Consider the following 23838-nt stretch of genomic DNA (forward strand, 5'->3'; position numbering starts at 1 on the left):
GTCCACAACAGTCATTGCCATACGCGTTTTGCTAATACAATGGAGGGTGTTTTTGCTAATCTAATGAGGACCATCGCGGAATAGCTAGCAAACATCATCCGTATGCATTTTGTTCGCTTCCCATGCATTCTTTGACATGTAATTAGTTAACGAATATCATCAGTTATGCATTCTGTTCGTTTCCCATGCATTCTTTGACATGTTATTAGCCAACAAGCATCATCAGTACATATCTTGCTTCTTGCTTATGCATTCGTTTGACATAACTATTTCTCTGTTTGACAACCATATGCCCATTTTACTACCTACTACGATTAGCTAACGTAATTCCATGAAATTAGCACAATACTAATATAAAACAGACACTACAGTATGTGGTACTGGGAGCCGCGGCTTGGAATTGAAGCGGATTTACATGGGACAGGAGAAGAGAGCCAATCTCTTTTCGTTCATGGACGCTACAGCTTCTTGTTGCTTTCAAACTTAGCTTGTAGCAGACGTGTGCACATTTCAGCATGGGGTCTTTGATCCACTGGTGAAAAGGACACTTTGATTCGCTCCTCTTTCATCTATAGCTGCTTCAAACAACAAAGTGTCTGCAGGAAAAGTGGTTAAGATTGCACGAGTGTCTGTGTCTTATGTGTGGTGTTGTATTATTTTGTCATCATATGTTAACTGTTCTTTGATGGCCGCGCGGGCACCCGAAGTCGCTCCTCCTGTTGTCTTGTTGTCATACAGCACATTTGACAATAAAGTTATACTTGACATGACAACTTCTTTCCTTGAAAAAATATATTAATTGGTCAAACGGTTACTGTCAGGATCATGTAGTGTCGCCTTGGAATAAAAAGGAGTCCCTAGATGACGAAGTTCTTACTGAGAGGCTTCATATAGTCATACAGAGCAGCAACAACAAATATTCAAATCTTGAATCTTAGAGTTTTACTTACATAGTTTTCGGCAACGCAAACAGGCTAATGATAACGCTTCACCAACATCTGTTCTCTTAAAACAAGTAAAAGTACGAGGTGATGAGGAGAATGAATGCAATTGCAAGGTCAGTGACTGTGAACAACAATTGAACGGAAAGAGGCAGTCAAATTATGTTGGGAGGACACAGCTGGGCCAACCACGAGTGCAGGGAGGAGGTGGTGGTTGGCTGTCCCAAATGGGACCAGGTGAAACTAATCAGACAAGGCGCACAAAACAGAGACAGGGGCGACATATCAAGTCCTTATTTGCAATCTCCTCAGCTCTCGAGCCACTTATGAATATGTAAACAGTGTTTACATGTTTCCTTTTATGCAAAAGAGAAATACTTTTGGATTTCGGTGGCAATTATGCCCCATTTCAGTTTGCAAACCAAAGTTAAATTTAGTTTTTAGGCATTGCTTAGCAATTAGTATGGTTCATATTTAACTTCTAACTTTTTTTTTTTAACTTCGGTCTTTTTACTTTCGTTCTTTGACGCCTTCAACGACTCGAAACCGGAAGTCAGCACGATTCATGCGTATATTCGGCGCAAAATGGCACTGCATTTGGAACCCTGATGGAAATAATTCCTCTGCCCAAGGAAACCAACAACGCCATCTGTTCATTTCAACTAGACTTTGCCATTGTCTGCCGTCACCACGCAAGGTTCAGCGGTAACAATTTCAAGCACGTTAGCCGTTTATATGGCGATGATTGGGGGAAGGGGGTGGGGGGGGGTGGTGGGGCTGTGATTGGCCGGGGCGTCTTCGCTCGAGCAGGAGCGCGAGTCCTGCGCTCGTCAGGGAAGCGAAGGAGCGGCTCACTCGCAGGCGCACCGCTCGTTTGCGCTCAGTGCGCGCGCGCCCCTCGGCCACATGCACTAGCCGGGACCATGGATGCGAGCCTCTACCAGATCATATTCGGGGAGCTGGCGGACTTAAATTGCACTTTGCTGGATGCCTTTCAAGACACTTTAGGGGGAAACGCGTCACTTTCATATTTGAACACCGACGGTAAGAAGGAACACTTTTTTCCCCTGCACTGCTGAGGGGTAAGGAAATTGGAACTCAAATGGAAGATTTCTCCCCCCCCCCCTTTTTTTTTTTTTTTAAATCCCTCCCAGGTTTCTACTGTAACGCCACCACCGATGAGATTGGCACCTGCTGGCCACGGAGCAGCATCGGGTGGATTGTGGAGAGACCCTGCCCTGAGTACATTAATGGAGTCAAGTACAACAGCAACAGTAAGCTATCTTGATCCTCATGGGGAGAAAAAGAAGTTCCTGATTTTTGTTTGCAGCTGAAGCACGCTTCACTTGCTGTTGTTTGTTGCAAGCGTGCATGACGGGATGGCAATGATGGGGATGATGTTGGATCAGCTCCTGTTATTGGAACAGACGCTCCACATTGAGCATACGTAATGGTACAAGACAAGTCACTTTCGGTGAGATGGCAACTCTTGGCTTCTGAGAGGCAGGCAGTTTGAGTTTTGGCTCATGTGTCAGGTGAATCCTGGATTTAAAACAAAACAAACAAACAAAAAAACAACTGCAGGAACAAGATCTGCTCTTATGGTAGTCATGTGAAAAGCTTGCATTTTGTTTTGTTTGAACAAAAATTGCTGAGTTTAATTCCGAAATTCAATGGCAGGTGTCCGGTGAATATGCAGTTAAATGTATGTCACCCATAGATCCCCCCCCCCCCCCCAATTTTTGGGCGGTGAATTTTCCTTGGCGTTTCTGTTTTTCTGCATGTACAGTATTCACAGCGTGGCACTTTTCCCACATTTTACGCCGTAGCGTTATTCCAAAAATAGAATACATTTTGGAATGTGCATTGTTTGCATTTGTGAAACAATGCATGGGAAGAGGACTTTGAAAAAAAAAATATTAATCCCAACTGCCATGTCAAGGTGGGGGAAAAAAATGGTGATCGGATCAATTTTTTCAAAGTGTTCATCCCTAAATTATGTGCGCACACACACACACAGGCTTGATAGAGAAAACTTTTATCTTTGCAAAACAGTGACCTCAAACAACTCATATGGCGCATCAGGACCATATGTAGTCCCAGGATGAGAATACAAACCTCTCCTGAAGTGGCTGTTTGCTATTGCACAGCTGTTATCTTTACAGTAGGCTCAGGTGCAATGTCATTAACACTTCCACTTGTCTGCTTATCTCACTGCAGACACAGCCCGTGCTTCTATTTGATGGGCATAGCTGATGTATTGACCCTGCTCCTTGTGGATCAAGTGCTGCCACTTGCATGTGTAAACAAACATTTGGAACCTCGAGGATTTAGAAGATCAGTCAGGTAGTCAAGTGTGCTGCAGGGCGTCCAACGTGCACGGCTGACTCTCTCGGCTGGATGGTAGATCATGTAGTTAATCTTGATTCGACGATAAATCAATGAGGTCAAAATAAGACATTACAGCAAACCCGATCTTATTGAGTCCAGGGACGTTCTGTGCTCCAATTGTTGAGCTTTTTTTTTTTCTAACTCGCTGATCATCTCCAAAGTCATGATCAAGATGCCTAACATGACGTTTCAGGATTATGCACTATGAACACGTTTGCGCAGTGTGGTATCCATGAATGAACGGATCTCTCTCTCTCTCTCTCTCTCTCGATAGATAGATAGATCGGTGGTCGACTGGTTAGCGCGACGACCTCACAGTGTAGAGGTCGTGGGTTAGATCCCGGGCTCCAGCCTTCCTATATGGAGTTTGCATGTTCTCCCCGTGCCTGCGTGGGTTTTCTCCGGGTACTCCAGTTTCCTCCCACATCCCAAAAACATGCATTGCAGGCTGATTAAGCTCTCTAAATTGTCCCAAGGTGTGAGTGTGAGCGCGGATGGTTGTTCAGCTGGAATAGACTCCAGGAAGTGAGGGGAGGATGACATGCATGTGAAGGAAGATAGTCACTCAACTGTGTATGCCGCTCGTCCCAACTTGATATACCAATGATCGTCGTTGTAACCCTGGCGATATTCAGAGAAAAATATCGTGGTTTGGAGTTTGAAATCTGCCGCTAGTGAGTCGTGTGAACAGCTGTACAGCAGGGGCGATCGTTTGTGTTTTTCCACGTGTTTTGTATGCACCCAACATGCCGGAAAGTGTCGACAAGCCACTGCTGTTGTTTATTGTGGTGTAATTATCTTTAATCTGTTAGATACTTTTCTTTGATCTCTTAGATCCTTTTTCGAACTCTTTTAAAATTCAGTTAACATCTCAGTCTTTCATCTTAATGTTGTACAACTTTTTTTTGTTCAGTCGGGAATAAAGCCCACATAAAAATTATTTTGTGTTCGGTCCAGTCTTTCCAAAGACCCGGCTACATGTAAATAAATTAATTTAACCTCAAACTGCTTCCAACATTGTTGCTTTATATTCCAGCACTGAGTCGGCTTAGGTTTGACTCAATCGGTGTGTCACGTCTTGATGTGGCAATTTTTGCCCATGTGTTCTTGCTCAAACGCACCAGTTCTCTTGTTTGCGTTTGGCGGGATTTAAAGTATTTGGGCTGTTTTCACCTTGCCACAGTATCCCACAGCCTTGACATTAGAAAAAGATGGTAGATTGTTGTCACACATACTAAGCAGTCAGTACTTGCCAGAAATCCCTGCAGCTCCTACTATGCTGCTGTTAGCCTCTTTGCAGCCTTTTTAATCAAATCTACAAGGGAACTCCAGTTCTTGTTAATGTCACTGTTGTGTCATATTTTCTCCACTCACCGTGCTTCCTGGTGCATTTAATGCAGTGGAATTTCTGTTCAACCCTTCCTCTGACTTTGACATTCATTAAACTGGCTTCTGCTGATGTGATGACAAAAAATGTCAGGAAAAGCCTGATAGAACAGCTGAAATGTATTTGGGGTGAATGGGACGCACATTAAGCGGTGGCACGTGTGCTGAGTTTGGATGTGATTGGTTCATTCTGATCACAGCCAAATTCTGAACTCCAAATTTCAAGGCAATGAAATTCAACATTTTTAAGTTGGCAAATCAAGAAAATATTTTATGTTTTTCTTTTATGAAAATGCCAGTGAGGATCGTGAGGATAAGCGGTACCGAAAATGTTTGCATGTTGTGAAATTAGCTTTCCCCCATCTCACAACAAAGAAATAAAAGTTTACAGAACTAATTGTCCCTCGTATGGTCCTCCAACTTAGGGATAGAAGTAAAAACAACTCGGCAAATTGTTTTGGCGCAAACAACTGGCTTGCCCCGTTGTGCTCACTCACATTGTTGCCATGAATGTCAATCATTTCATATTTTATAGTTGTTTCAACTTAAATAGCTTTTTTTTTTACAACTTGTGTTTCTCACAGTGTGTGTACGTACCCATCTATCCATTTGTGAACAATCCTTCTGCATCCGCCTGCCGAGATGTTTCATTTCCAACACTCATGGGCATGTCTCTGTTTGAACCCTCTACAATCAGTGCTAGAGAGGTGCAGTTTAATGCTTTTTTTACATAGTGAGCCACAGCATTGATTGTGCATCTCACTTCTGACGCCATCGACTTCAGAAAAGTGCCAGTCTCCTTGGCAGCACGCGTTGGATGCCACTACATTGACATATTCAACTTCAACAAGAGGCATGAGTGAAAATTAATTGTCATCGATGGGGACGACTTCCCGATTTCAATTGGCTATGAATGCACCATTCAAAGCTTCCCTTGAAATCATTTTATCGTTTCAGTGGAGCCGACATGTGGAAAATGGCGGCACATAAGTCCTCTCGGAAGCGCAACATCTTACACATTTTTAAAAGGTTCGACAGGTCCTAGCAGGCCCTCGGCCTGGCTCGATGCTGCCATTTACTTTCGTATGTTGGAAGCAATCATGTGTCACAACAAGAAGTCCAAAGTGCAAGCTCTCTGCTCATCTCGAGGCATCCATAACATGATTCGATGAGTAGCTTCCGACAGGAGGTACTGGAGTTTTGCAGAGGAGGCTGAGTTGATGACAAATGAGAGTTGACCCATACAGCGCACGCACACACACACACACACACACACACACCATCTAAGTATTTTCCCCACTATAAAGCGCACCTAAAGGCATTAAATTTTCTCTAAAACCGTATGTGCGCTTTATAATACGATGTGCTTTACATACGGATCAATATTCTGATTTCTTGCACGTAGTATTTTAAATGTTCTGTCAAGCGCTTTGTTCGAGCTGTGGCGGTTGTGAAAGCTCCATATAAATAAAGCTGTATTGTATTGTATTCCTTTAGTGTAGCTCCATCTAGTGGATGCATAACACGACCGCAGCCACTACTGTAGCTTCTATTCTGTGTGCTTATAATGCAGTGGGCCCTATATATCACAACTGTTTTAAAAAAGGCCATTCATTGAAGGTGCACCTTATACTCCAAAGCGCCTTATAGTGCGGAATACGGTATATGACGGCAAGTATATTTGCATTTCTCCCCAATTGTGCCTGTCAGACCTTGCTCAAAAGGCAAATCTGTAAACTCAACACAAAGAAAAACAGTGTGCATATTATACACACTGTCTATGTCCGAATGGGGTGATACATTTGCTTTCATCGAATGGCTTCCTTGACAAATGGACATGGCATGTTCCTCTCTGCTTCCATCATGAAGCCTCTGGCGTCGTAATAGCACCGTTTTGTTGCTAAACATTCAAGTCAACACAATTTGCAGTTTCACAGCCCATGCAGGTGCAAGCTCCTTGTCATTTCATTTCTGTGGTGGATGACTTGCAGTTTGAGACATATTAAACAAACATTCAACACAAACAAATTTTCATATATTTGTATCCAGCCAGCGCGGGAATCTGGTTGCTTCCCATTTTCCAACCACAGACATAAGGTTTTGTGATTTTGAAATACCAAATACATTTAACCTTTGCAGTTGTCGTCCAGAGGTTTTTGACCAGATCTGAAAGGAGAAATAACTCTTTAACGCACCCCACACCGCCAGATAATTTGCAGGGATGAGCAACTTCAATGCTGGAGGGGGGCACAATTTTTCATCAGTGCCAGTCGGGGAGCAAGTAGGACCCAGCACACACGACCAAACCAGATGTATGACAAAAACGCTGTTTTTAAATATGGACAAAAGACGTGCATACGTGCAAAATATGTGCTCTTAATTTTTCCTTTTTGATCCTGCGCTTCTTTATTGCATGTATAAGAGATCCACTGTCCTAACCCAATGACAAAGGCTTTGAAGGAAACACAAAATACGTACTGGGTTGTTTTTTCCAGTGCAAAGGGATCTCTTGCAAAAAAAAAAACAAAAAAAAACCCAAAACATATTTTCACAAATATAAGCTCACTCACAACAATGAGGGAGTACTGTGTTTGGCATTCCAAGTCACCCAAACATATTAGGCCTATTCATGTCGTAGTGTGGCGGCCCGGTGGGCGAGTGGTTAGCATGTCGACCTCACAGTGCAGAGGTTGTGGGTCTGGCCCCGGCATCGCTGTGTGGAGTTTGCATGTTCTCCCCGTGCCTGCGTGGGTTTTCTCCGGGTACTCCAGTTTCCTCCCACATCCCAAAAACATGCCCGGCAGGCTGATTGAACACTCTAAATTGTCCCTAGGTGTGATAGTGAGCGCGGATGGACCTGGCAACCGGTCAGGGTGTCCCCGCCTACTGCCCGAGGACAGCTGGGATAGGCTTCAGCATGCTCCGCGACCCTTGTGAGGACAAAGCGGATCAGGAAATTTATGGATGGATGTTGTAGTATTGGGCAGTGGAAGAGCCATTATATGCGCAATTGAACATGTCTGCCATCTAGTGCTGATTGGTGAAATTTCAAGTTAAAATTACTGTTGATGCTTGCATATGAGCAGTTGTGCACCCGTGGATTCGCAGATTCACAGATATTTTTTTTCCTTTTTTCTTCCCCAATATTTATTTTTCCTATTTTAGTCGTAGGCTATACTGAATGTTTATCAGCATTTTTTAAAGTTGCCCATCCCTGATTTAGAATCATCTTAAAGATGCATTTGATAATCAAGCCTTTGTTTACTTGGTAGGAGTGGAAAAAAATGCTTAAAATTGGCCTCATTATCGCGAGGGCAATTGGTGTACCATGCTTTAGACTAGCTCTTCCTTTATTGGCTTCCTTGGTTGGTGTGTTTCTGAGATGAGCAGATCATGTGGAAGTGTATGAGTTTGGGCTACTGTTGCTCTCATAACATAACTGAGGACTAGACTGGGGCTTCACATTTTCAGATGGTTGTAATGCAGGCAAAATTCCGAAACTAAATTCAAGTACTTACAGATTGAATGTGCCCTCTCAGGTTCGGGAATGTAAAGTCCCTTCCATGTCTTGCAGCCTGTATCAATATTAATGTGCGTGCAGAGTGGTGTTAGAGGTTTATGCATTTTTAAAGCTTCCTGTGTGCGTCTTTTGTATATTTTTAGTTCTTAAAGCCGATGTAAAGTGGGCAGGGTAAGGACAGGGTTGTTTTTAGATGTTTGAAAATGTTCATTTTTGCTGCCGTGTGATCATGTGTCGGTCAGGCCTTAGGCGAGACAAAGTGCTGTTTGTCAGTTTGCAAAGTCAAGATGTATCTCGGTCAACTGGGCGATTTATTATTATTATTTTTTCCACTCGGCAGCAGAGCCAAGCCGGTGCTAATTATTTGCTGAATTACATTGGCTGCCGAATGAACACCACCTCGCTGCCGTACTCCTCGTTTCATTGTCATGCCGAGGACCTCTGTGGTCAGTGCCGCCAAGAGCCTGGATCGCTGTTGATTCCCTTATCTGGATCAATAAAGTCTGAGTCATATCAGTGTGCGGCGGGCTGCTGCATGTAGCTTTACACAATGTCTGGAATCAGCGATGAGATTCATGTGGCTGCTTATGTACGTGAAATAGAGTGATAACTGTGTCTGACCTTTTAGGATTAGGTTTGCGGTAGTAAAGAGAAGGGAAGGGAAGTGTTGTATAGAGGAAGGATGGGGCAACAGCTGTGGTTGTAGTAAGGGTCAATTTTCGGCTGGCGTGACGGGTCTTATTGGAAAGAGGGGAGGAAAATCAATAGTTTGTCTCCTCTTAGGAAATAGGAAAAACATTTGGAGATGCATGTTTGTTTGTCATTGGACGAGATTTGGAAAAAGTCCGAGTAACAGTACTGTTGTGTGCAAAAAGACTGCACATTTTGCTAACAATCAGCCCCTTTTGGAAAATTTGTCTTTAACCTGTATTTTCTGAAAAAGCTGACAGTCCATACAAGTGCTTGTATGCTGACATTTACTATTGGATCAATTTTCACCATTTCACTACACAAAACCTTTTAGTCTGGTGGCTGCTTCTCTTGTGTTAAGTCATCCGCCCGCAGTCTATGAGACTGGGTCAACAGATTGGCAAACATTTCATCCACCATTGCACACCCAGTTCCCCATGAGACACCTCCGTCCACAACAATCTCCTCCGCTGCCATCTACCACCCGTAAAACCCGAGCTAGTCTGTGGAAGGCACTGCATCAGGAACATCTGATTTGATGTGTCCAGTAATTTGCCTTCCATGGATTTTTATGTAGTTTCTTCATCTAAAAATGCAAACCAGATGTGACTGTGTTGGATTTCAATGACAGTATGAAGTTTGAAATCTTCTAAAATAACTTCAATTGTTAAATCCCTTAAAGATCGTACGATTTTAAGTTCACTCAACATTTTGGGGAAGGAAAGTACGATATCAAGTCTGCGTGTCACGTCAACCCCTCAATGCACCTCACTTGACCTCATTTGAGATGGCATCAATTGGCTTTTGTCCAGCCTGAGCAATTGTTTCGGTTCTATTTCCAGTTTGGTGGTTCACTTTGGCAAGAACGACCCCGAATAAAGATGTAAACTGCAACATTAGCTTTTTGCGCTTGCTAGGTAGTTGACTAGTTAGCCGCTGTAAGCTTGTATGCCACTTGCCATCAAAAGGAGCATGTCGGTTCTGTGTTTAGCACTGTGACTGTTTCCTTTTTGGTAGTTAGAAAGTTGGTGTGAATGTGATTGAATTATGTGCTTTCTGTTTGGCTGATAACCAGTCCAGAGTGTAGTCTTCATGTTTCCAGAAGTCAGCCGGCACCGGAATGAGCTTCCCCCAGACTCTGTCGGCACACAAGAATGATTGGATGAATTTTGTTCAACTTCAAGTCAGAGATGTTAATATGCCCCTTAATCACAAAATTGTTTCTATTAACTTCTCAGGTTTTCATGTTGTCATTTGTTATTTTATTTCAAAGTAATTGTTTCCTCTCATTTCAGAAGCTTTCCATCCTGCCCTTGTGTCTCCTTATTATGGTGATTACCTCCGCCTGTGTCCCCTTCTCTGTATATAAATAGCCTGCATCTATCGCTGTCCTTTGTCGGATTGTCTTTGTATCTTGCCATGTCCAGAACATTTTAGCGTAGCAAGCTTGACTGGGCTTTCATGTCACAGAGAGTCCATGCTTTTTGTTTCTTGTGCTTCCTGAGTTCTTTTTTATTTTTGCCTCCAGTTTATGCTATGACCTTTGATTGCCACTTTTGTCCCTAGTTTTTCGAGCTTTGTTGAGATACTACAGTGAGTCGTCGCTCACCCCCCGGAACTTCACTGTGATATTTTGCTGGTACTTTCGGATCCCTGTCAAACACTCAATAAATTCGTCAGTGAGTTCATTTGTTTGACAAGAACCCTAAGTAGACTGCTACGTTATAGCTTCTTTTAGTTGCTAGCTATCAGCTATTAGGTGCTGTATTTCTGCTGTTGTAGTTCAAAAGGAGATCATTGCCAGTGTGCTGGTTCTGTTCACTGAGTTTCAGAGCTGTTACTGATCTCATTTTGGTCATTTTCTACTTTCTGTTTTTAGTTTAGATTCCTCTTGACCTAATTGTACTTTCAGAGGGATTTTTTTTCTGATTGATAGTGATTTGGATCTTCTTCGTGTGGTGTCCCGAGCAAAGATGTAGACAACAACAGTAGCTCTGCACACCATTACCTATCCAGGGACTGAATGACTGCCTTAGGCAGAAAATTGATGGATGGATGGGGGGATATTTAAATATATATAGATATATAACTATATATATATATAAAGCTTTTGCTTGTTTGAAATTCTAACAACTCAGAGGTTGAGCAGCTGATTGTGTTCAACGTCAGCAGTTCTGAGGTACCAAATAAGACATCCTCCACATGGTAATTTTAAAAAAAATTAAAAACCAGGTTTAAAAAAAATGAAAACATCCTTGCTTATATTCCAACTAGACAGCTGCTCTAGATAGACTGGCATTGTTGGACGTGTTTCTGTGGGACTTTAAAAGGTTTTTTTTTTTTTAATCATTCTTTTCAATGAGCTTCTTGCCTTTCAAGCTTCTCTATGGAGCATGTGCCTGCAGGTAAGCCCATTCCTGTTGTACTCCATTTTTAATACATTTCTTTGAAGAAGCGCCCCTGCACCTTTCTACATTTTGCACTGGGAAATGAGTAGGGACATCTTAGATACAATGTGGCAATAGAAGTAAGAAGTAAGAAGTAAATTTGAACACTGCTGTCATACAAGTCTGAATTTCACCAACATTGTTTTGGGGGGGGGTGCACAAAAGCTCATGAGGATGACTTCACGAGACAAATTTAAAATGGGTGTCTTGATAACACGCCTGTGATAAGTGTCTGTTAAAAACCTTGAGTATCAAGCATTATAATGCATTTGACACAGCCTTTTTGTTGTCTTGCTGAAATTAGCCCTTTTTTAAGGGCGGCCCTGTCTCATGCAAGTGAGCGACAGGGGGATACACGGGTTAACTGGACCTACAGATTGAATCTCATTTCATTTTCCTGCCTGTCACTATCTGTCACAAGCATAGATAGGTGACCAGAAACGTATTTGTAATCGATAAATTATTTTCGGACAAATTAAGGGAGATTTCCACAGCCCACCTAATTAGTCAGTCACAATGAGTGTGCTTGCCCTAAACTTAGCAAAGACCACTGTGTAATATTGGCATGAAATTTATTTAACGAGCTACCGTATAAATGTTAAATATTTTGGAACTACAAATATGATACTACATTCTAAACTATCAAATAAATGCATACATTGTTTAATTGTTTTGAAGGCTGAAGAGCAGCGAGCATCGGACATTTATAGATAGCGATGGCATGTGCAGTCATCTTGCTCGTGCAATATGCTCTCATTATCCCGACACGCGAATCCATGTTTGGCTTATTGGCTTCCCCTCAGGCTGTCTTGACTCTTGCTCACGTCTCTCACCAACCGATTGCGGTAAAAAGCGACTGATGGCGAATGTGCAGCTGGCATACATAAGCCATGCCGGACCGAAGATTGTAATTCCCTGATGCGACAAGATGCCATGAGGAGAATGCGGACAGTTAGAGAGTAGCAGTTGAGTCATTGGCCCCCGTCTCTTCCGTTGACCATTAACACACTTGTAATATGCAAGCCTATGAAGTGTCTGATAAAAGCGCTCAATAAAAGGCATACATTGGGTTGGAATGGCAGCCACATTTTAAATGGCATCTCACGAGGTGACAATGTTCAGATGCGCTTTCCTTTGTCCTCAGCTTCCTCGCGTGCACTTCCAGTCGACCGACTTCTGACTCTTAAATTCGTCCCACGAGAAGTTTCCCCCAAACCTTAAGCATCAAGTTTCAGCAAGATTTCCCCCACGCACAGACTTATTCATATCAGACTCATCTATGTTGTAGACACACACCAATTTTTTCAAAAAATCTTCACCAAATTTAGAAATGCAAGACATTTAACACACGAAACGGACAAATCGGCATGTGCGTGTTTACTGCTCTTAATGGGTCTTGGAAGAGCCCAGAGAGCCGGTACAAAATTGCGTGCTCACTCGAACAGATTTCAAACGCAGTTGTTGGTGGCCCTCTTGTGTGTGATATACCGGTACTAAGTTTCCTAGCTTTGACTAAAATCTCGCATGCAAACTTGTATGTTCACTCACAATGTTAAGACTGCGAGTGGTTGTTGGCAAAAGGTGGCGTCACGGTAATCGAGACAGACAACTCTATATGGACGACAAGGATTTGTACATATTGAATGGGATCAAAGGTAAGACTGTGGGCCCCCCTTTTTTAAGACCTCTTGTTATGGCCCCTGGCCGTATTATGTACCATATCGTCTGTAATTTTGTGTGCGTGTGTGTGTATGTGTGTGTGTGGCTACCGTTGCTAGTGTTGTGTATGGCAGTAAGTGCCCCTATTTGGAATAGGATCTCTGCAGAGCCTCAGGAGCGGCCCTTCCTGATTGGCCAGCAACTAACGGCGGGAAGTTTAAAGATCCTCCGCAGAGTGATAGAAAGGGGTGGTGACAGCAGTAGCCCGCTTGCTCGCGGCCTCCAAACAAGTGTCTTCAAGAATTCGTGCTTCCTTATGTTGTAATTAGTGGTTCGTTCTTGGAATATGGTAGATCCTTTGTTTGCTTGTCAGCTTTTGCTGCCTTTTGTTTTTGGCCCATTTTTTGACTTTTTTTTGTTTGATACATTGTAAATAGCATTTTTTGGGGTACCTTTTTGCCTTTGGCCATTTTTGGTTGTATTTAGCCGGTTACCTTGTTTCCTCGGACTGTGTTTTTTTTTTTTTTTTTTTTTTTGTAATTCACATCTTTGGTGTTAGTCTCTGACCGAACCGAATACTGTTTTAGGATCCCACAAATGCGGGCTCAGACAAAAGTGTGATTCCCAAAAATATTTTTTCAAGAAAATCGCACCACCAAAGTATAAACTGAAATCGCTGGTCACAAGGTGCCAGGAAAAACAATGCATGACACCAAAAGCGCTTGCAAAGGCAAGGTTCAATCGAACACCGAGAAAACACAAATGCTGCTGTAATTTGGGAATTTCTCCATTGTGAGACTGTTTTCTTATTCTTATTCTCATGAAATATCCAGAAGTCCAATAACACGGAAACAAAATACTTACAAACAAGGATCTATGAACAAAATAAGAGCAACAATAAATGGTATCCAGAGGTCTAGTAAATCACACTTGAAGAACAGCAGCAAGCAAAGTCCATAATCCGACAAGGTGAAGCAGAAGTCAGGGTCCTTAAATCCACAGGCAAGCTTGATGGGAAAACGGGGCACAGGTGTACCTGCTGGAAGGAAACTCCCTTCACTCCAGCTGGAGCTAGAACACAATCAAGACAAAACATGACACTTGGGGGCCGAGAGTAATTTCCTTCTCTTTTTTGTTAGGCACCTAACAGCTGTGTAACACATCTGATAGTTTGGCATTTGCTGATTTTGATGCAAAGGGAAGGCTAATGCTCAAATTTGGCCACTTTATCCATATGCGTACTGTACTGTACAATGTACAGTACTCATGGGTCCATGAGGCCTCATGAAGCGTGTTGACACAATGACACACTGTGTTGATACTGTGTCACTGACCACTGACACCTGCTGGACTTTCAATATCCCTGCAGGCAACCCACTTGACAGACTGAACTGACTGATTTGATGATGAAGTGTATACTCTATCATTCACATCTATGCATTCAATTTGTATTATTCAATATGTTTGAATAATGTGAAATGTATGTAAATGAGGATGCTTGTGGGCTTTGTCTTCACAAATCTTTATTCAGAAAAATAACTTGCTCCAGTGTTTTGAATTTCAGTCTGTTGCGTTTCTTGCATGCTATTTCCATTGCTGTGGAGAACACACGCTCGCATGGCACTGGTGACCCTGGCGTACAGAGAAACTGCTTTGCGAGGTTGGAGAGGTTTGAAAAAGTAGTGTGCTGGTCCTTCGATTATAACAGCGGGTCTTGACTGCGTGCAATTTTCCCCTCTGCCAGATATCGCTGGACCTCAGGTATAGCATCTGCTGTTGCACTTCTTCCCAGTATCCCTACCTCATCATCCAAATGTTGCCACAGGTCAACTAAAAAACCAAACCTAACAAATATGACATTTATAACAGTTTACGAAAAACAAACTAATAAATATGAGTAACATGCCAGATGTAGTTGCAGAGGTGCTTTTGTTGGTATGTGATATTTCTGTCTGGCAAATTCTACATTTCACCTGCAATAAAACGTGAAACGTAAACTAAGAGTTACTTTGAAATTAATTTGAATTAAAATGGAATAAGACATGTCAAAAATCCGAGAGGCACTTGGTGAGACAAGGAGATTTGAATAAATACCTTATTCTCCAAAAGGAGATCAAAATGGCTCGACATGGCGGACAATTTGCGTTCCTCCGGGAGCTGCTCCATAATATGCACGTACTGTAGCAACGCCACTTGAGTGAAGCCTCAGCAGTCGATAGTCCGCTGCTCTCTGCTGTGGGCGCGTGAGCGCGAGCACATACTGACGGCGCAGACGCAACCCACGTCACATACCAAAGAAGCTTTGAATTACGACAACAGCTAAGCTAGCCTAGCCGACACGACGCTCGAAGTCAGACGGACAAGTTTTTCTGATAATCTGTGTGTTTTCCTTTTTGCCCAAATATATATTTTTATTTGAGCGAGGGTGAGGTCTAGCTTGTTTCGGCAGGCGGCATTGTGTCGCTCGACGCACTTCCTTATAAACACAGTTTGGCGGGCTTTTGCAGCAGTTCATGTCTTGGTCACGTGATCGTCATGAAGTAGTACACGCGCTGACGCAGGGGTTGCTCTGTGAGCTTGACGTGTGCGTCGATTTATCGGTGTTGCTGGACCCATCACTACTGTACACTGCTTCACTTGGTATGGTTATGCTTCCAAATCTTCAAGCGCAACACTCACATACTATCATGTCCTTTTTTTTTTTTTTTTTTAAACATATGGCAAATGAACAGCTGGCAATGCTCCACAAGATCAGTCACAAATGATCCAGTTCAGGTTCCTTGTTCACAAAAGGATAGCGAAAGCCGAGTCCTGTCCAACCAACAGGAACGGGAATTGATCAAAGTTCATCTTTAGCCGTTGGTGCTGGTTTAGTCGTCAAACTCCCAAACTTCTATATTTTTACCACACTTTAGTGTAATTCCAAATTGTGTGACATCCAAAGTATTTGTTTCCGTGAACAACTCCATGCACCATCTCATTGCCAATCATGGTTCTTCCCTTCCCTCTCATTGCTTTGATTATCCTCTCTAACCTGCACCAAATTGCAATGCAGATTGCACCCAGCATCCAATTAGGCTGTGGATGACCTTTTGTCACCGCCTCTTCAATTTGGGCTCGCATCCTAAACAGCTAAGCCTAAGACATGGTCGGTAGGATTTCCACAACACTTTGCTCTGTGTGTATATCCCGATTTTGCTCAAATGATTTGCTGCATAGGCTTCCTAGGAAAAAGCGCATGGCCCACATTAGCAGGTGGGTAAAATTGATTTTGGAAGACAGTTGGTTTCATGTGGTGCTGCTTGCAGCTTATGACATGGAAAATGCAGTTCATTGAAAGCGCAATACCCTTTAAAAAAAAAGTTCTGCTGAAAAACACCAAGGAGAGCAGGTTGGTGTATTCTCTGGAATGTCGAACTAGCTGCAGACAACTGTTTGCATTCTGTGAAAAGTGAATACCGATTTGGAGTTACTGGTTGGTTTTAAAACTGCATGCGAGAGCACTGATTACAACGAAAAAGTGCCGATCTGACACGCTACCCCCTGCCTTGATTGGACATTGTGCATAGACACAAAGGAGAACAGTGTGAAGTGCCTTTGGTGGAAAGCTGTCCTCATGAGGGATGAACAGTGATGCATTTTCAACCAGGTTTACTTAACCCCCTTTTCTTTTCATCTTTGTCGATTCTTAAAATGTGATAGACCTGACACGATGAAGTAAAAAAAAAAAAAAACGCAGTGTGTGTTTATCGCTCCCATAGTGTGCTGTGACCTCGATGACCACGATGAAGTAAAAAAAATAAAATAAAACGGCATTGTGTGTTTATCGCTCCCATAGTGTGCTGTGACCTCGATGACCAACAAAGCGCAGCACACACAACACATTCACGATTGCAAGTCCATCCAAGCAGCTTGGTTGTTGAACACACCCGTTAGACTTTATGAGTGTAAATATTGAACAGGTTCAACAATTACAATTTTCTGCTCCGACCAATTTCCGGGGAGAAAAATCCCACTTAACGTAGCCTACACCACAGTCGTTTGTGGTCAGCGTAAGAAACAGAATAATAATAATAATAAGGCAACAATCGGGCCTTTGCTGACTTTTCCCAGAACCCATGAATCAGGCTCTAATTTGGCCCCATCCTTTAAGATACGCGTGTCTTGATTTGGAAGACGTGGTTCATTTCAAAAAGGAATTGACTGACGACCCCGGCAACGCAAAAACCTCATGGGAAAGGTATCACTCAAAATATGACCTCGTCAACTTTCACCAATCCATTTTAAGACTGGCGGAACAATGTAGCCAATATGGGATTGAAAATGAACATATTGTGTGTAAAGTGGACATTTAACTTGAGCAGGGGTGTCCAAAGTCGTTCCTCCAGGGCCACTGTCCTGCCTGTTTTCCAGCTCCCCCAGGAGCAACACACCTGATTCAAATCATCAGGATTATTTGAATGCTGCCTCAGAGCTGGCTGAGGAGCTGACCATCTGAAGCAGGTATGTTGCAGCCCGGAGAGATGGAAAACAGGCAGGACGGTGGCACTCCAGGCCCGGAGCTGGAAATGCCTGAACTAGAGGCATGTGCGTAACAATTGATTAAGAGGTTTTTAGGAATTGATCAAAACAATGTTGATCACTCAAATAGGCAAAAATATTAGTAACAAAAGTAATAATTCATTTTTTTTTTACAATTAACCAAGCCAATTCGGTGGAATGCACCCCCACCCAGCCCCGCATCTGTTAGCTATCTTAAGGGAGACTATGGACCACACCATCTACTGTAGATGTTCCTGTGTATATTGTGTTGTCTGAATATATCTCGTCTTCCTGCTGGTTGTTCCAGCAGTTTGACATCTCAATTGAATCTGCTGTCACTCTCACAAAAACCAACAATAAAAGTGAGATTTCTCCCTTTCAGGCACCCTGTAACCCGATAACATGATAAGCTGTCCACTGTAGTAACCGTTGTGCCTGAAAGGGTTAAAATACAATCTGTGCACATATATTGTGCCTTCCAAACTGGTGCTTGTGACATTCTAAAGATACGCTTTCGAATAGAGTGAATCATATGCTGTCCTGTTGATCGCAAGTGACATGCATACACGCCTTACATAGCCGCAACGGACTCAAATGCGATTAGTAGGAAGTGCAGGCCTTCAAGAGAACGGCAACAGCAACCGACATGGCTCAGCGGGAGATTGCTTCACTACACGGCACCCTTGAGTTCCGCTCCTACGGTGATGATGTAACCCCAAGTAATTGTAGTTTATTACTATCCGATGCTAATGCAGTATGAAACACCTAACTACAGTCAATATTTGTATGTAAACCAAGGACCTCTGCCAAAGCTGAGCACTCATTATTTGGATAGGCGCTAAATTGTCCGCCTTCATAGATGCGCGCCTACTGCTTATGCATGAATGTATTCATTAAGCTTCATGAATAATTCAATGGAAAATGAAAGTAAAAGGTGGTGCAAAATGTGCTATCACTCAAGGAGAATGAAGACACAGTTTTGTTCTAAAATGCAATGAGATATTGTATTCCTCGGGCTTGGAATTTTAGAATGTGATTGGATTTTCTGTCCTCTCATAAACCTTTCTTTTCGGAAATGGCAAAAACATGAGTTGAAATGCTTGCTAGGTTTTCCCCTGTACTTTCAAAAGGGTCATTCCCTGGTCCAAATTAATTCAGCACATCGAAATCGCGGCAGATCCAAATCTGAGACCTCTTTTCCAAAATGCCGTGGCAGATGAGTCATTTCTTTGTCACTCCCCCGGGAATTACACTTTTCCTTTCTGTACCTTTCTGACTGTTCACTGCATAGACTGATTTTATCTTTAACACAACACCGAGAGCTTTTCTGAACTGTCACCTTCCAGTAAGGAACAGAAGGGCTGGGGAACCTCTCAGTCAAGTGATGGCCATACTTTCTGTCTGGGAAAACACACACACACACACACCTGGTGCAAAGGCCCTTTTGAAATTGATTTATTGTCATACAAAAACATTTTGAGGGCATTCCCAAAAGCAAAAACGCACAACGCATTGCAGGCGTGTTCATCCTGAAGAAACTTGGCCTTTCGTTCAAGTTGTGGGTATGACCCCCACCCCCCTCCCCATCCCACGACCCCCAAAATAAATACAATACAATACAATACATGCTGATTTATATAGCGCTTTCACAACAGCGGCAGCTGTAACAAAGCGCTTAACAAAACAGTTAACATAAAGTAAAATAATAAACAAAACACATAAGGCCAAACAAAAAAGATAGTGTGTTTCCGGTAACATGAAATTTCAGCATAGGGAAATCGACTGTTTTCTTCAGCAACTATGGCTTCCTCCAACATTCCAAACTCATGCATGTATGCATGTTATAAGATCAGTTAAGAAAACCTTTATTTGTCTCACAATGGAGAAATTATGTCAACCGAATCAGACTTGTGTCCTGCAACCAGTCGAGGACATATCCTGCCTCTTGCCCAAAGGCTTGGTTGCAGCTCACCCGTGAGGACAAGGGCTGGACAACATGCTAACCGCACCATGCCTGGAACGACACCATGTAAAGGGGTTTGTAAGGGCTTAGTAGAAAGAATGAAAAAGTCAACCTCTGCTTGAGGAAAAATCACCTGTTGCTGGGAGTGTAAAAATCAATATGGCGACTGGCCATGGCCCTCATGCATACCCTTTCTCAGAAGTCTCAACGTCAACTCACTTTAGCTTTTGATTCATCATGTTGGAACAATTTACAACAAACCTGGTTCATTCTCATGAATGTATTATTAAAATGATATTGGGCGCCACGGTGTTTGACCGGTTGGCACGTACGCCTCACTGTGCAGAGGTCTGGAGTTCGATTCCTGCTCCGGCCTTCCTGTGTGAAAGAAAAAAACAACTGTGTGGAGTTTGCATGTTCTCCCCGGGACTGCGTGGGTTTTCTCCGGGTACTGCGGTTTCCTCCCACATTCCAAAAACATGCATTTCAGGTTAATGGAACACTCTAAATTGACCTTAGGTGTGAGTGTGAGCGCGGACGGTTGTTCGTCCGTGTGTGACCTCCAATAGGCTGGCAGCCAGTGAGAGGTATCCCCTGCCTACTGCCAGAAGACAGTTGAGATAGGCTGCAGCATGCCCGCTATCCTCTTGAGATGAAGCAGCTTGGATAATCGATGGATGGATGGATAAAATGAAATTAAGAAAATTAAGCCCCCCTCTAATAGTTCACACAAAAGCAAATTAATTCATCAACAGTGTGCATGTGTGTGTGTTCACCTGGTTTCTGACATGTGTACCACTCTGGCCTTGCTCCGGTTGCTGCTGCCTAAGCGAATCACTTTATCAAACTGCAGCATTGTGGCCTAGTTCACTCTGTGCCCGAGACACTAAATTAGATTTCACCAGTCTTCTGTCGTATGAGCCGTTTTGGTTATTCAACGATGATGAAGCGAGGCCTTTTTATCGTCTGGCTACCTGTGATTTGAACACTCACTTGGGGCGTGAGAGGGCTGGAGGCCATTTGCACAAAGCAGTGAGCCCCAGCTGGCCGCATCTGGGGGGTGGGTGTTGGGGTTGCATCCTGTTTGGTTTGGGGCAGCGGAAGCTTTGTGGAAGCCCGCAGCCAATCATGCTGTGGTGATGCCCAATGTCGATAATAGCCAATGGGCGGGTGGTCTGAAATGGTACTGTTCAGAATGCGGACCGAACCCCCCCCCCCCCAAAAAAAAAACAAACAAAAGAAAAAAAAATTGCTTTCAAGAAGTTTCATGATCAGTAAAATAGATGAAAGCATTTTTCTCCCATCAATATCAGCCAAAAAACATTTGCCAAAAGAACAAAAATCTTGCCGCATTTTACTATTAACACCAAGTTTGGGAAGGTTTCTGGCTGCAATCATCAATTCACATGGGGTGACTAGCAAGCTTCATTTAACCATATCCAATCATTTGATTGTCCCTAATTGCCTATGAAACACGACTTGCATGAAGTGTTTCCAACAAAAGACACCTGAGATTGCTTTTTGCCTGCTTCACAAATTTACTAGACCACCTGTCATAAAAGAGTCAAGACCATCCAGCATTAGCTGTTGACGTTTTATCATTTCAAATAAAAATGAATCATTTGAAACCGTATTCTACCAACATTTGAGCCACCTTTGCACAAATAGATTCCTCCCTGTAGCTGCAGTTGAGTAAATAAACAGCCCCTGCCTGGACAAAGCTGAACATCATTTTCCATATCTTCATATAGGCACAATTGTTCAGGTAGTCCTTGTATTGAATCTTATTAGATGCATCGGGCGGAATTGTGAGTGACTGGTTTGCACGTCTGCCTCACAGTGCAGCGCTTGTGGGTTCGATTCCGGGCCTCGCTGAGCCAAAACAAGTAACTTCAACACAGCATTTTTGGTCAGTGTCTGATTATGTGGACAATTGCTTTTAAGTTCATGTAGACCAGGGGTGCCCAAACTTTTTGGATCGAAGATCTACTTTTCGATCAACTAACCTCCCGGGATCTACCCTTACCGGCACGCGCGCGCACACACACGCACGCACACGCACACGCACGCTATGATGAGAAACAGCCTGAAACTGAGGCATGCGACGCACTTTTGCAGCCTGTTAACTATCGTAGCTCACACGTACCGTTTTAAAGTGCTTCCCTGGGCCCTCCTAGATTCCTGTTCTTTGCCCGTGCCCTCGGTGAATTGTACACGAAGCAAACTCTGAATGAGAATAATGACGATAAAAGATAGAGCGCAACAGTTCTGATCACAAGCTGCAATTGCAGACTGCTGAGAGCTAACAACTTCCAGTGTCGTAATCACGCGCCACCGTAAATTCAAGATTTACCTGCTTTATTTTATTTTTAAATATTTTTGGGTGAAAATGAGACTGATAAGATGATTAGGGTGAGGTGTACATTAACACAAAAAAATATATTACTAACATGTACAAAGACACAAATGGTTGTTTGTTTTTTTTCTCCTCGACACTCCTCGGATCTACTTGGGACCTGTCTTAGATCTACCGGTAGATCAGGATCGACCTAATGGGCACCCCTGATGTAGACCATAGGTGTCAAACTCAGGTCCTGGAGGGCCGCTGTCCTGCATGTTTTCCAAGTCTCCTTGTTGCAACACACCTGATTCAAATGATCAGATCATTAGCAAGCTCTGCGGAAACCTGACATTGAACCTGTTCATTTGAATCAGGTGTGTTGCAACAGGGAGACTTGGAAAACATGCAGGACAGCGGCCCTCCAGGACCTGAGTTTGACACCTATGATGTAGACGTTGCTGTTTGATTGAGTCGGTGTGACAACATTCTCTGAGTCACACTCACCTCCTGTGACTGTCAAGTGAGAAGGCAGTTTGGCTGTCAAACTGCTGCACCAACCAGCTCCAAGAGGAGACACATTCTGAGCTCCGGCATGTAACGCACAACATGAAGTGCCACACCACACACAGAGCAGCCTGAAACTGAGAGTTTTTCAGATCTTTTATGATTTTGTTTTGTTTTAAGTGAATCCGTGCTGCATTCTTCTGTTGTAGCCCCTGTGAAACATATTTAAAGATGGTTTTTAGTGATTAAAAAACTATTTTTGGGGGTCAAAAATGTTAAATCATATGATCTTATGCCTCGATTTGAATAGTTTATTTATCTAATGTTATTTTCTAAATTTTCGCCGCGTGAATAAAACCAGCCAATCAAAGACCGTACAGACAGAAGGCATGACCAAGGGATACATCTTGCAGACGTTGAGTGGGTCGTTGTCCAATAGGGAAACGGTCAGCAGTTTGGATCCCAGTCTGTCCGAGCCATGTGTCGTCATGTTTTAGGGCAAGAACTTTCCCCCGCCTTGCCTCCAGCGTCACAGCAGTGGCTACACGACATACATGTAGTTTACAGCCGACAGTCTAAATGTATGATTGCATGATTTCACGGATCCATTGTAAAGCATCTTTGAGTGTTGGTGACTGTTCCCATTTGGATCATCAGGTAAGTTGATCACCTCTGTTATGTTTTAATTGATTATTATTAAATACATTAAAAAAATACAACATCAAACCAGTAACATTTCATTTTTGGCAATAGTCCATCGTAAACAAGCCATGCTAACAATGTAGCTGCCTTGGTGTGGCGCGCGTTCGTGAGCTGGGGCCGTTTGGGCAGAAACACAATGATGTGGAGGACTGAAGTGAGCCTGCATTCAAATTATGCAAGTAGATTGAGAACTGCAAACAGGCGGCGATTTTAACATTCACTGGTGCTATCCAGTACATCCGATGTTTGTTGGCCTAATTGCCCTTTTGTCTGAAACGGATCCCCCTTCCTTTTGTTTGAAGCCCCTTCATAAACCATTGTCATGGAGAGATGATCGTAATGTGATGAATATTTTTGGGATTACAGTGAAATTCCTCGACAACAAAATCCTGTTCTCAGCAAGAACATTTTCACAACGGGGGGTTTTCACTGTAGCAAATTTGATCTCAGATGTAAATACACACACACACACACACACGCACATGTGTGTACTCTTTATTTTTATTCCAATAGTGCATGAATATGAGTATACACCTATTTGACACTTCATATAGTCAGTATAGAAAAAAAAAGGGAAAGAAATTGCAAAATTTATGATGAGCATTCACTTTCACTTACATCAATTTCTTGGAAGCAAAATAAAAGATTGTCTTTTATTTTGCTTCCTCCGTCTTTCATTTTGATCACTTTTACCCTCTCTTCCAGCGTCAGAGCTCTTCTTGTCTTAGCTGCTTGACATCCAAAGGTCCGTT

The 23838-nt window shown here is 42.9% G+C and overlaps 1 protein-coding gene across 2 annotated transcripts in view; it reads left to right on the forward strand.

The window, feature by feature from the left end:
• The first annotated feature begins 1779 nt into the window (after positions 1-1779).
• The window catches only part of crhr2 (corticotropin releasing hormone receptor 2), a 44219-nt gene continuing 22160 nt past the window's right edge, over positions 1780-23838 (forward strand). The window contains exons 1-2 of one of the 2 annotated variants that reach the window (XM_086129939.1): positions 1780-1985; positions 2096-2215. In XM_086129939.1, coding sequence (XP_085986065.1) covers positions 1865-1985; positions 2096-2215 — 241 coding nt within the window. In that variant the 5' untranslated portion in view covers positions 1780-1864. Of the gene's footprint in view, positions 1986-2095; positions 2216-12901; positions 13031-23838 lie in introns of those variants that run through there. The other variant, XM_086129940.1, reaches the window with a different exon arrangement.

Source organism: Hippocampus guttulatus, chromosome 14 (assembly GCF_054856545.1).
Source record: "Hippocampus guttulatus isolate MCC_2025c chromosome 14, RoL_Hgut_1.0, whole genome shotgun sequence".
Lineage (NCBI taxonomy): Eukaryota > Metazoa > Chordata > Actinopteri > Syngnathiformes > Syngnathidae > Hippocampus > Hippocampus guttulatus.